This window comes from Lutjanus erythropterus, chromosome 1, assembly GCF_056507025.1.
Source record: "Lutjanus erythropterus isolate fLutEry1 chromosome 1, fLutEry1.hap2, whole genome shotgun sequence".
Taxonomy (NCBI): domain Eukaryota; kingdom Metazoa; phylum Chordata; class Actinopteri; order Lutjaniformes; family Lutjanidae; genus Lutjanus; species Lutjanus erythropterus.
In genome coordinates, this window is record NC_139317.1 from 6,333,639 (window position 1) to 6,347,204 (window position 13,566).

Consider the following 13,566-nt stretch of genomic DNA (forward strand, 5'->3'; position numbering starts at 1 on the left):
AGCTGCTTGCACCTTGCTTAGATGCATCCAGCTCTTCAGTGCAGGTGGTAGAGAACCCAAATATTCCCAAATATTAAATTTCCCAGACCACAGTAGCACAAGTAAAAGTCTGTAGTATCATACTGACCGCTTTGTTTGTAATACTTTGGTTTATAAAAGTTATAAAAGAAGTTTTGGGGAAAAAAGAAGAACCAGGTCTGTCTCAGGACTGAGATGATATCTGTCATGATATTACATGGTCATTTGTTTTATTTTATTTTATTATTTTCTAAGAGGACTGCTACTGACTGCTGGATTGTTTTCAAACATGCATTGCCATAAACATTACATGTTATGAGCCTTTTATAAGTCACGCCCTAAAACAGTCCAGTCTTGCATTCTTACATTATTGTTCCGCTATGGACAATCCAGTTCATAAATGCTTTTTAAAATCTTTTTTTATTGGGCTGAATGCCCTTTATGTTGTTTTACTTTTGCTTATTATTCTAACGGTTGGTTGTATTGATTAAACTAACATTGTACTCAGTAAAGTAATTGCTGAGATCTCAAAATGTGGCAGCATCACTAAGGAGAAGGACAGACAAGGAGAATTTTAAAATGATTACCCAAACTATCTGTTGTACACATCCAACACAGTGTACAAACCAAAGTCTTGGATCAGCATTTACCTGCCGTGCATTTCTCCTACGTAATGGGGGATAATTAGCAACATCGCGTTGATTTTACCCCCCACAAAAGTGGTTTAGGTAGTAGGACTGAACTGTCAACTTCTGTACAACCTGTGCAATCACATGACTGCGGGTGTTTGTTGACCTGCAGGACCTATTTTTAGCAACGTTGCCTTGTTCTGCAACATTCGGTCACTATGTTATCATGACCGATTGATGCGTCGAGCCATGAAAATAAAATCCAGCTTGATTTCCTCATCCTTCCTTGAGCACTTCCTCTTTTTTTCACTATGCTGAGACTGTAAAGCTATGCCAAGTACAGAATAATGAACATGAAGTAAAGATTAAGCATTGTGACTTGAGACCAAAAGTGAATGGAGAGAAGCAGACTTGTACTTTACCAGGGCAAACTGGTCTGTGAAAATTAAAAAGCCTGCAATAAATGGGCTTAATGCCATGGCGTTATTGGGAGTTTAATGTTTCGAGCAAAAATCCAAACCAAGGCAGTGAACATGTGGACAAGTTCACTGTTGTGAAGAAAAATGATGAGAAATGGCAAATATTCTGACTGAAAATTGAAGGTGTTGACCTTTTCCCTGCGCTCTTGTTTTGATCCTTAAGCAGTGATCTGAAAGCGTCAGTGGGTGTTTTGGTTTTCGCAGGAGCCAGTCAGTGCTGTCAGAGCTTTGGAAGGACTGACATGGGTCATCGGTTACAGTAAACGTGCGTGTACGGGTTTTGCTCCGCCTTCTCATCCCAGATGGAGACCTTCCCTCCCATATGTTGGAACCCGCCCAAACATCCTGTGTACAAACACCATATTGAAAGGTCCGGCGTCGCAGCTCGGCCCTCTGTGATTGGTCGATCTGCTGGTTGGAGGGGTAGCTGGTAGAAAAAGCCATTTGTCAGCAGTATCTGCCACTCAGGTCAAAGCCAACAAGATGTGGGCAAAACTCAATTTCAGCATTAATGGAATAATACCACGGTTAATGTGCCGTCTACTGGAGCAGAACACAAGGTCAACCCAGGGTCAAACCTCTGGATGATGCGTGGCAGACCACGTGGCGACATCACTCGATTCACAGTCACGGTTAATTCACATTTCCACCGTAGTGATGTGGGATTTAAAAAATAATTGAATTGTCCAGCGGTTCTGTAGTTTTCTCCCTGCGTGTGCTTATTACCCACAGAACAACTGTCAAAGACACCAGATGATGCTTCTGTCCTTTGTTCAGTAAACTTGTTCCTGAAGATACCAGGATAATAATGTGTGTATTTCATCTTTTTACAGGGTTACTTCCTGCTGTTCGAGTCCATGCTGGACTCTGTCCTGTACGCCAGAGACCTCTACCTGGCTGACACTGGCTCAGGTAGGTCACATCTTCTCCTCAACACAAAATTTAAATTGGCACAAGGCATTGTTATATTAGAATCACTGTATTGGTGATTGTCAGAATTAGGGCTGTAACATTATAATTAATCTGTCAGTTATTTTCTCAATCAATTGATTATTCATTGATTAATGGTTTGCTCCGAAAAATATCAGTAAGTGGTGAAAAATGGTGAAGTTTGTACATTCTTTATGAAAGAAATTACTCAAAACAACTAATTGATCAAGAATATAGTTGCTGATTAATTAACAATGGATTCATTGATGAATCTTTGCAGCTTTAGTCAGAATGATGATATGTTCAGGGCTCACCAATAAGGGTTGCCCGTTTGTAAAAAGCAAAATGCCATGTCAGGGCAGTAAATCTAGCAAAAAGAGTTAAACTATTTTGACAACTGATGAATGGTATAAATCATTTTTCACACAAGAATGGCAGAAAATGCAGTTTTCAGGCCCTTAAATATGAAGATTTCCTGCTTTTCTCCATTTATTATTATATTAAACTGAATATCTTTTTGTTTTACACTGAGAAAACTTTTGAAGACATCATCTGGACTTTGCAGCCTTAGATTAACTGTAGTCTTTATTATTTGATAACCTTTAATAAATGAAACAATTTGTACAGAAGCAAGCAAAAATTGACTTCAAGCAAGTAGATTTCTGACCCACTTGCCCAACTGGGGAGGTGAACATTTTTTTTTGTTTTTGGAAATGTTAAAAATGCACAGACGGTTATTTTTCTTCAGGCGCTGTCATTTAATATCTCCATAGTGGAGTCTGAGTTAATGCTCAGTTTTAAAAGTGATGAAACGCTTCCTTCCAGGCTGTCACCTCTGTCCTACACATATTTGAAAATCAACCACGTGGTGACACACGGGCACGGGGGGAGTGTCAGGCAGCGTTGTTCTGCTTTGTTAACACTATACTGTACTGACGCAGACAGACACCTCCCACCATATGGGGGTGTGAACAGTTTTGTTGTACGGTGGGTTGGGCTGCCTTGGGTGCGCTCCAAAACCCACTTATGCTTGGCAAGTAAACAAAATGTCACATGTATCAACAGCATCTTAACCAATACACACTAAGAAACACTTCATGGTATTTCACGTAGCTTGAAATAGCTGAATTAAAACAGAAACTGTACCATACAGTATTCAGAGATTCAGCGTCATCCTTGCTGCTTCATATGCTTCTTTTCGACAGCAGTTGTGGTGTCTAATCAGGCTGGACTATTACTTGAAATTTTATCACAATTGCAACATGGCCTATTGCAATTTTCAAACTGCAGGAAGCTCAATATTTCTTAAAATACAATTTTAAATTAAACATTGTCATGCTGCAGAGATGTCCATTATATGCTACAGACATATTCTAAACATCTTAGTTTGATACAGATCGCTGCAAACATCACAACATAAACATTTTAATGTTTTTCAATGAAACCATGATGGAAAAATTATTATTGCCTCTAATATTGCCATTGCAGTGTCAGTCAAAATACTGATAAAATTCTTCCTTTACAGTGTGTATGAATGTGTTCACGTCTTTTTTTGGGGGGTGTTTTTTACTTACCCTGCCACTGAATGGTTGGTGAGTGTTCAGTGTGATACTGAGGTCAGATTTACTCTGAATCTCATCTGTCAGCGGGGAGAAAGTGTTCACACCAGCCCCCTGTGGTTACTACATGTAACACATGTGGGAATGATTGGTTTTTTTCCCTGTGTGTCCCACTGGGTGTGTCAAATTGTACACCTGCCAATACAAGAAGCGAACACTTGCAGCACTTCCCTCAGTATATACAATCAAAGCTGATACAATCAAATGTATATAAAGCCACACATATATGAAGGAGAATAGAGGATTTTACTCTCAAACATAAAATATGTGTTTTACAAGAATGTCTTGCAAGTGGAAGGGAAGGTTAAAGCTTCTAATGAGAACAAACTCAGAGGTGGGGAAACAAACTGAGGGGGAGCAGTTCAGTCAGTGGGGAGGCTCAGCAGCTCACCTCAACCTGACACACAGCTGTTTTAAAGACAACATGTCCCCTGTGCGGCTGACTTGAAGGATGGGCGAAGAGGGGAACTCTTACACTTTTGCCTCGCTAGCAGCTTGTCCTAAGCAATGTGATGTCGGTTTGAATTCTCTCTCCTCACTTTCTCATCAGTATTCACAGTTAAGGTTTTATGAATCATGAAAATGAATGAGTGAATGTGGCCCGTGAGGCCATCATGGAAATATTGAAGGTCAAAAATTGAGCAAAGACACACAATAGCGTTTTGCTTACCATTAAACCATTATCAGACCTTTATTTTGAAAGGGGTCAGTGCTGTGCGCATTGGTTCTGATAATGAACTGTAACTTAATTCACTCAATGCTGTACATCCATATTGTTTATGTTCTTCTTCTTCTACTTTTGCTGCCACCATTGTTGCAGCCTTTATGCAGCATGCATTGCGCACTGTAGGACATCAAGTTTTGGACATTGCAAAGACCATTTTCTTTAGGTGTATGCTTGTGTGTGTGTGCATAGTGTAGTGTTTTTGTGTGTCAGTGTCAGTCTCCAGGGTCGACCCATCCCTGCCACTGACCAGATTTAATGGCTTGTGACCCAACTAAGGAACGGTTCCACCACACTGCCTTTAGTGGCTCCTTGGGAGACGAGGGAGAGGTCACAGACACACACAGAGACACACGCACATGCGCTGATGGACGGCCATGAATGGCCACACCTATAGAGACAGATCTGTTAGCGGGGGAGATTGGACAGGTGAAGGTGTGACGGGGAGTGACAGGTCAGAGGATGCCGTATGGTTCGTCATGAGCCTTTAACCCCGACACTCCCAGCACGGGCTGCTCTCACTGGAGCAGCTGCCAGCCAGCACTGCAGGAGGTAAACTGAAAACACTCAAAACCAGATTAAAGTCTGGGAGCACCACTGACTTCAACCAGCGGTGCACTGTGTGGCTTCTCTGATGCTGCTGTGGCATGGTAAAAACTCTACAGCCTTAAACACTCACTACATAACATCCCTTAATATTTTGCACCATGTAAAAAGAATATTGAACTTTGGTTGTTTAGTTTAGTTAACCTTAGTTTTGGCATATTAGCACCAGCTAACACCTACATGATAATGTATTGAGCAACATACTGTGCGGTGATGCTGGGGCTCCGTATAATTACCCTGCCAGCAGATTCCAGTTAGAACAACCATGCTCAGATCAGACTGCAGCGCTGTATTTGAAATCTGACTCCTACTACTCCTACAACTCTGCAGCTACTACTGCACAAAGCAGCCACTATAACTTTATAATTGTAGCACTGGTCTGCTGATTAAGTATTGATAATATGCTTAGACGGTGGGGCAGTCTATCTTTGTTAGTACACACCATGGGTCCCAAACTGCTGGCCTGCAACCTGATGTCCAAAATATAATAAAATCTGGCCCACAAAATTATTTTCTTAAATTTAATTATTTTTTCTAGTTGGTTCGTATCGATTTGAGCTACCACTTCCTGTAAAGTTGAAATAAACAATTTTCAAATTCATTTAGCAGATGCTTTTATCCAAAACTACTTACGTCTGAGAGCTGATGCAACACAAGCAAGGATCTAGTCAGGAGAGAACAACACAAGTCTGACAGGATGTAACCAACACATAAGTACATAAGTACATAAGATGCATTTTTGTGGATATCTTGTGCAAAGGAAGAGGAACAAAATGAAAGAACTGGATCATCAGTCTTTTCTTAAACACTGAGAGGGACTCAAATCAAACAGTTAGGTGGCTCGTTCCGCCATCGGGGAGCCACAAAATGGAAAAAGTCTAACTAGCAACAGTGGGCCCTGTTCACGTGGTTGAGTGAGGTGTCTTTCATTGGCAGAGTGCAGTGAGCGAGAGGGAGCGTAGACCTGCATGAGTGAGTTCAGGTAGACGGGAGCTGTTTTAGTTGCTGTTTTGAAGGCAGCTGTCAGGATTTTGATAATAATAAATAATATATATAATATATATATGATAATAAATAAAAACACAACTTTGCACTTGACAAAGGAAAGACAAAACTGACAGAACTCAGGTATCCATTTTCATCAAACCAATTCAAAGTGACAGCAGAGTTATGGAGCTTATGTCTAATGTCCTAACTAAAAAAATTATAAATTATGTGTTTGTGTGATGACATAAAAAAGTAAATTTGCTGAAATATTACGCTTTCTTATAGAACTTAAACTCTGCAGTGTCCCCTCTATAAAATGAAAATACCATCAGTGTTTGCAATTTTAGTTTAGTTTTAGACCCCTGGTGTAACGATTCCTTTTTTCATGTTGAATTATTTCAGATAAACTACAGTCTGTTAAAGACTCTGGACTTCTGGACTGGACTGTGAGCTGACTGATTGGTTGGATTTCTGCTTTTGTGCCATCGGTTGTTGCAGCTATTTTGTGTGAAATTATATGAAGATGAGACAATTCATTCATTGAAAATTAAGTTTAGCACAGTAAGAGATTGATCATCTCAGTAATTTGATAAAATCATCCTCAACTCAGCATGCATGGTGCCAGGCACTGAAAAGAGGTCAGTTGCCTGAGTCAGTACTATGAGTGGAGTTTCCTCCATGTTGTTGTTTTTGTTCAGAGGTAAACATGCCGAAGGCAGTATTTGTGTGCAAATCTGCGAAGCAAATATTCCTGCTTTTCAGCACAGCCAGCCTGCACCTTAATGCAAGAATCAAAGTGAAGGTGCATACCACAGCTTTTTAATTTATTGAATGTTGATAGAGTCATTGTGTCATGCTAGATTTATCAACTTCTATCCTAAAGTTTATTTTCAGATTTTGAGTGTGTGTGCACACGGCTGTGCTGAGTTATTAGCCCGGCCCTGCAGCACTGCTGCTGTATGTGTGTTTAAGCTACATTAGTAGAGAGTTACAGCGGCTCCCTCATTCTCCCCACTACATTAACCTCCCCTTCATCCTTAAATGTGTCCCCGCTTGCCTGGCACAGCACAGCGTCCAGGGAAAAGGGATCTGTTTTGTCCCATGCCCCCCTCCCACACCGTTTTTCCCTCTTTCACAGCCGACCAATGGGGGCAGAGGGAGAGAGCAAGAGAAGAAGGTGGTGGAGGGTGGGGGGGCATGACAAACGGGCTGTGAGCAGCGAGTCGAGAAGGACGCAGATGTCAAAGCCATGAATCTGGGGACGCCCATGCCCCCCCCCCCCCTTTCTCTTCCTCTTCGTCTTTCTTCCTCTCCATCCACACCACAGCAGCCCCTCCTCCGCCTCTCTGTCTCTCTGTCTCCGGTCCTTTTTCGGTACGTCTCTCAGACGGGCCCGTCCTGTTTCTGCCCAATCAGCAGGCCTTCCCTGGCTCCTCTCACCCGGCCCTCATAATTACTCACTCGGTTCAGTAATCAGAGTAGAATGAAGTGACAAATCTGCTGTTTGCGTGTGTGTGTGTGTGTGTGTGTGTAAATATGTGCGTGCACAGTCATTAGGTATGGTGACACTCACAGGGTCACAAGCAGGCTTCAGCTAATAATGAGAGGCCATGAGTTGCCCATCACTGAGCTGTCACCATTCGTTCACACGTTTTATGGTCCCATGTGTCGAAGGTGATGTGAGGCAGAGTGCTGACACAAATCCCAGGAAAAATAAATAAAATGGATGCAATGGAAGGGTCACTGAATATTTTTAAAATGATAAAAAAGCGGCTTTAAAAAGGTTTGTGTTTTGCTCCTTTATAGACAACTATTGCTGTGGCCTGGTTGGTTTCACAGCAGTTACAGTGGTTCCCAATTCTTTCTCTTCTTAATGTAAAACACTTTGTAACTTTTGTTTTGAAAAGTCCTGCATCAATTGAGATGTTTTCAAGATTCACAATCAAAGAAAACATCCTTATTTATACTGGCGCTTCATGCAGCCCCTCTTTTGACCTTCTGTCTGAAACAAACCACTTTGGCGTCCGTCTCTTTAAGCCCCTCTCCCTAAAAGTTGGTCAACCTCTCAGAAGCCTGCTGACGGGCAGCACCCAAGCTTGTGAGTGTTGTGTGCCAGGCGGTAAATGTACAACAACACAACTTTTTTCACTGATTCTGGATTATATTTCATGGAAAAAAAATCTATAATCTCTCTCTATAATCTCAGGCTGTTCTGCCTCAACTTTCAGATGGGTTTCCCACTGGATCACCAGTTTTACTTGTTAGCAGTTAGTTACTTTAGCCGCTAACTGGCTAGTTAGCTCAGAGATCAGTCTGGTTATGCAGCAGCACCCCGTGCTGCTCAGGACCGTCTCTCCCTTTTGCTGATGTGCTCAATCGCATATGACAGCTGAAGTAATTCTGTTTTATCAGATCACAACTGAGACAAGGATTTGATTGGAAAAGTGATAGAGGCAGCCAGAGCAGAGTGTTTCTGGGGACTGAATACTGGTTTACAGTTTCCTGATGGACAAAGCTTCACTTGTTGTTAGTGGTTGGCTACTTCAGCTGCTAACTGCTAGTTAGCTTGCACAGCGCATGACCAACTAGCAGTAGTGGTAAGCTATAGCAGCAAGTAAAGATACCTGCCCATCAGAGACTCTGTAGATCATTGAGAGTTGAGCAGCTGCAGAACATCAGAGGGAAAACCAGCAAATATGAAACTCCTGCACACCTGAAAAAGCCCTTTCTGTGAGACAAGCTAAACACAAACATAATCTTTAGCAATGTGGTTGAATGAAGACAGCTTTGCTCTCATGTGCATCACTTCTGCATATGTTCATCTCATTATTTGAAACTTTAACTTGAACATCTGACACTGAAGCATTATATATATGTGACAGAAAATAAGGAAAAGCATAATGGTTTTCCTTTAATAGAGTTTTGGCCCAGCTATATCCAGCCTATCTGCTTTGGGGACATGACCTTTCTCTCCTCTTTCTCTCCTCACTGGAAGTTATCATGATGCCATGATGAGGTATATTTTCCATAATAGTTAACTCTGGAGATTTTCCTTCCAGGGTCTCCTTTTATGAACATCTCTAATTGGGGCAGATTCTTGCATTACTACCCGTGGCAGTAAGTTGTATGTTAGATTTTAAGTTTTGATACATCCTCATAAGTTCTAAACTCTAGTTTGGGCCCTAGGCCTCTGTGTTGGCTAATGTTACTTCACAGTAGGGATACCAATGGCTTCAAGCATCTCAGCTCTGGCTTAATCACCAAGCATATTAACCATACAAAGGAGTCTATTCAGATGTGAAAGCACAAAGAAAAGACATTAAGGCTCACGTTTAATGTTCATTTTAAGACGTAGATAATGTTCATTCAGTCAACAGTGTTATGTAATGTGAGGGGCGACCGTAATCACGCTTGGTCCTCGAGTGAAACTAGAAACACAGTTCCCTAACGACTGACCAACATCTTCCATCTTCCAAGAAATTTGAATTGTTGTTTGAGTCTGCAGGTTCAGTCAGTTAAAAAAAAAATCAGAAGCTTGTTTGACCAAAATAAAGCCAGAGTGATTTTTTTTCAGCAGCATCCATTTATCGAAGGTTATTTTACCACAAAGCATAGTTATCAGTGTTGGTGGTAAATAAGGGAAGAGGAGCTCCAGCGAGCGCGGACAGAAAAACATTATTTACGATCCTGTGCAACTTTCATTAACAGACCTACGTGAAGTAATAAAGGAGATAATGGACAAAAGGATGTTGATGGTTGCTTTTGTCTTTGGGTCTAACTCAAAGAAGTTGTAATTTAATTTGTGCAGCAGAGAAAGTTGAAGCGAGTGAAGTGGCTAAAAATTTAAGGCTCATAGTATTGAGGAGATGCACACCTGCCTGTTATGACCATCCCATTAAAATGCACATAAGAGTTCTCGATGATCACAGCTTCATGAGGCAAAAGAAGGATTTGTGTCTGTTTATCAAATGTAATAATTATCGTATTATTTGTGAATGATGATACAAAATTACCGTGCCTCCATCTTTGTAGGTTTGTTGAGTTCAGGTGTCCCCATCCTTTTTCCACATTTCACCATCTAAAAAGTAAGAAAGTATAAAGTAGGACAAAATGGTCATCAGGCCACGTTTTGTGCACATGTGATGGATACAGTCATTACAGCAGCCTCGTGAAATTGATGCAAAGCTCCACACCCACAAGATGTTAAGGCGTTCTCTGATTAAATTTGTTGGATGATTTTCAAGCCACTAAATTTGTTGATATTAAGCACGTCTCGGCACCGAGAGTAGAAGTTTATAGGGCCAGAATTTGCCCACCCTTTCCTTTAGTTATGATTAATGATCTTTTATTTAGAGCAGAATAAAATCCCTGAAGGGATTCACTCATGGCTGACCAGGTGGCATTTCAGTAGTTGAGCAATATGGACTGTGATGCATCTGTTTTGTTTTGTTATGTTAGTGCATTGTAAGGTGGTTTAAGCAACATTTGGGTTTTGCAACGGGTGATTCAGAAACAACAGAAATCACAGTGAAATGAAAAAGAAAAATATTAACTTTGTATATAATATAATTGGCCAAATAACAGAGAAACTGTGGCAAATTCAAATAAAATGAAAAAAATGACCAAAGGAAATGTCTACAAAAGTTTGCATCTTTAGTGACAAAATGTTCCAGCCAGGAGTCCAGCTCCTCCTTCCAGCTCTGAATGAAGCTTCTCTGCTGGTTGTAGGTTTGAGGTACTTTTTCATGGCTGGGTGACAGGGTCCTTCCTCCGGCTGCAAGCTGGCTAACATCACTAACAGCGGTGCCAGGAGTGAGCAGCCCCAGAGGAGATACTGTAGCCTGTCACAGGTGCCACCCAGAGGAGCAGATCAAAGCAAATCAGACAGGATTTTATATGTCAAACATCTGAACCCTCTCGATACTGTGTCTGACCTGGATGGTCCTCGGTGTTGGACACGAACGCCTCACTGACTCCTGGTCAATGACCTTTGGCCGCCTGCTGTGACCAGTTTTGGTCTCGTGGTTCACAGACCGCTGATATTGTCTGTCTTCTCACCGTGAGACTCGAGGCCGACCTGTGACTTGTAAAACGATGACTGCAATAATGATGCCGTTGTACCTGTTATTAACATTTATTTCCACATGTTATAAACAGTCCTCGACTCCCCCTGCTCTTCTCTTTTCTCCTTAGTCTATCCAGACCTTTGTAACATCAGCCTGGCAGCAATCGGGGACATGCAGAAGCTCCAAGACCGCATTGGATTCTGGGATGACGTGTATGGCTTTAACATGGCGTGCATGAAGAAGGCTGTGGTGCCTGAGGCTGTGGTGGAAGTGGTGAACGCAGACACACTCATCTCTGAACCTGCAGTCATACAGGTAAACATGGTTTGAGGTTGTATATGTCAACTTTCACCCAGCAGTATGTCTTTATAAGTTCACAAAATATGCCAATATGTTTTACAAATATCTATAATCTCTATAATTTGACATATTGAATCTGCTTCATGGCATGAAATAACAACTAGAAATACAGTGTTTTCCAGGAAGTAAAATAGTAGTTCAAATTTGTTTTCTGTGTTTATATGAAATAGAAGAAAGGGGAAAAAAAAGAACTTGCATGGCCCAGTCCAAGTCAGGTCAAGTTTTATGAACTCCATCCAGCACTAGCACTTCATTGAACCATTCTGCTCAGAAGCAGTACAGTGTTCATCCATACTCAACAAAATATAAATGCAGCACAAGTTGAAGAAAAAAATCTTTTCTGTGCACAATAAGATTTATTACTCTCAGATTTTAAAGTGATGGAGCACTTCTCCTTGTGGCAGATAGAGATGCACTTGAATATGGCTGTTCCAGGTAGGGTTACAGTAAATTTTCGGCATAGTAGAGCAGATCTTGACTTTGCTCTATCTGTAGCCCTGTGTGAGATAGCCGTAGTTCAGCTCCTAAGAAATGTCTTTTTTCAAAATAAAACTGCACATGTTCGAGTGGTCTTTTATTGTGAGTCCAAGTCCAAGGCACACCTTTGCAATAACCATTAGGTTTAATGACCGCAACACAGACTTTTAACAAATTTGTGAACAAAATCTGAGAGAAATAAACATTTTGTGTACATAATTATAGTCATAGCTTTTTTACTTCAACATCAGAAACAGTGTTGCGTTTCTATTTGTGTTTAGCATATTTTTGGTAAGAGAATTTATGTCGATTGAGCGTTGATTCCCATCCTGAGGGTTTCGTCTAGATGAGTTTAAGGGGTCACAAGATTATTGCTGGGATAAAAGATAAGAAAAAAAATCTTATTATTTTCTCAGACTTTTCTCTAATCTTTGATTCTTTCTGGTGAAAAACTGTGTAGCGTTTCTTCTTCAGGCCTCTAGATATTCAAATCACACAACCACACTTCACATGAGTTTGCGCAGCACTTGTTGCTGTAAGATGACACAAAAAGGACGGGGCGGCTGTGGCTCGGGTCGGTCACTAATCAGAAGATTGGCCATTCGATCCCCGGCTCCTCTAGTTTGCGTCTTATGTCTTATGTCCTGCACCCCAAATTGCCCAAATTGTGCGTGTGATTGTGTGAGCCAATATGTGCAAGTTGTAAAGGTGTTTTGAGTAGTCGATAGACTAGAAGAGAGCTGTGCAAATGCATGTCCGTTTATCAAATGGTATCAGTGATTATGTGAATAAAATATATCAAATGTTTTGGCAAGAGGTCACCCTGAGATTTAACCTTTTGTGCAGACTCATTTTTTTCTGTAGCAGTATGGATCAGAGTGGATACTCAGTTTTGTCATTTGTGGATGACACTAACGACCCAAAATCTGATATTTAACACCTGTATTGGCTGTGCCTGTATTGGCAAACCAATCTGTCAGTCTGATCCTAATGTACAAGGATCTTGGAAGCTACAAATAGGAGAAATTGAGTTTGTGGGGCTCAAGCTGTTAGGCTATAGACAGAGAATGAGAGCAGGAGTTAGCTGTGGAGGGAGAGATAGGGCCCTGAAGGTAGGTGTGTGTGTGTGTGTGTGTGTGTGTGTGTGTGTGTGTGTGTGTGTGTGTGCGTGTGCGTGTGCTGATGCTGTAGCGCTGGGTGATTGATCTGTCTAATCCTTGTTTAAGTTCCTCTTAAGGAAACTTCATTACTCTCAGCCCCCTGTGGATAGAGCGGTTTTCACTGGGCTGATGGGAGAGCACACACACATTACACTGAGATAAAACAAACAAACACGCACATACCGACGTCTAAGAGCACGGATACCTCTTCTGAATCTTTCCGTGTATGAATGCTCTCCCTCTTGTCTCTCACACCCTCGTGCGGTTCCTTCGCCGGTTGGCCTGTTTGCTAAGTAGCATGTCCTCCACCCATCTGTGGATGTGATGAATGAGGGGAGAGCTTGATATAATGGAATTTGAATCCTCTAATCGATAGTTTCTCCCCTCCAGTGACAAATAGACAGCCCCTCTGCCCAAATTACATGGACTCTCATCTATTGCCTCCCGTTGATACGATCCAATAACATTCCATTAAGGGTGGCTGCTATTCCGTAAAATTGAGAGCCCTTTC

At 41.4% G+C, this 13,566-nt stretch overlaps 1 protein-coding gene across 1 annotated transcript in view; it reads left to right on the forward strand.

Annotated features, from left to right (window-relative positions):
* prmt3 (protein arginine methyltransferase 3) overlaps positions 1-13,566 on the forward strand; it is a 79,841-nt gene that overhangs the window by 33,916 nt on the left and 32,359 nt on the right. Inside the window, exons 11-12 of the mRNA XM_084731661.1 lie at positions 1,960-2,038; positions 11,186-11,373. Coding sequence (XP_084587787.1) covers positions 1,960-2,038; positions 11,186-11,373 — 267 coding nt within the window. The remainder of the gene's footprint in view (positions 1-1,959; positions 2,039-11,185; positions 11,374-13,566) is intronic.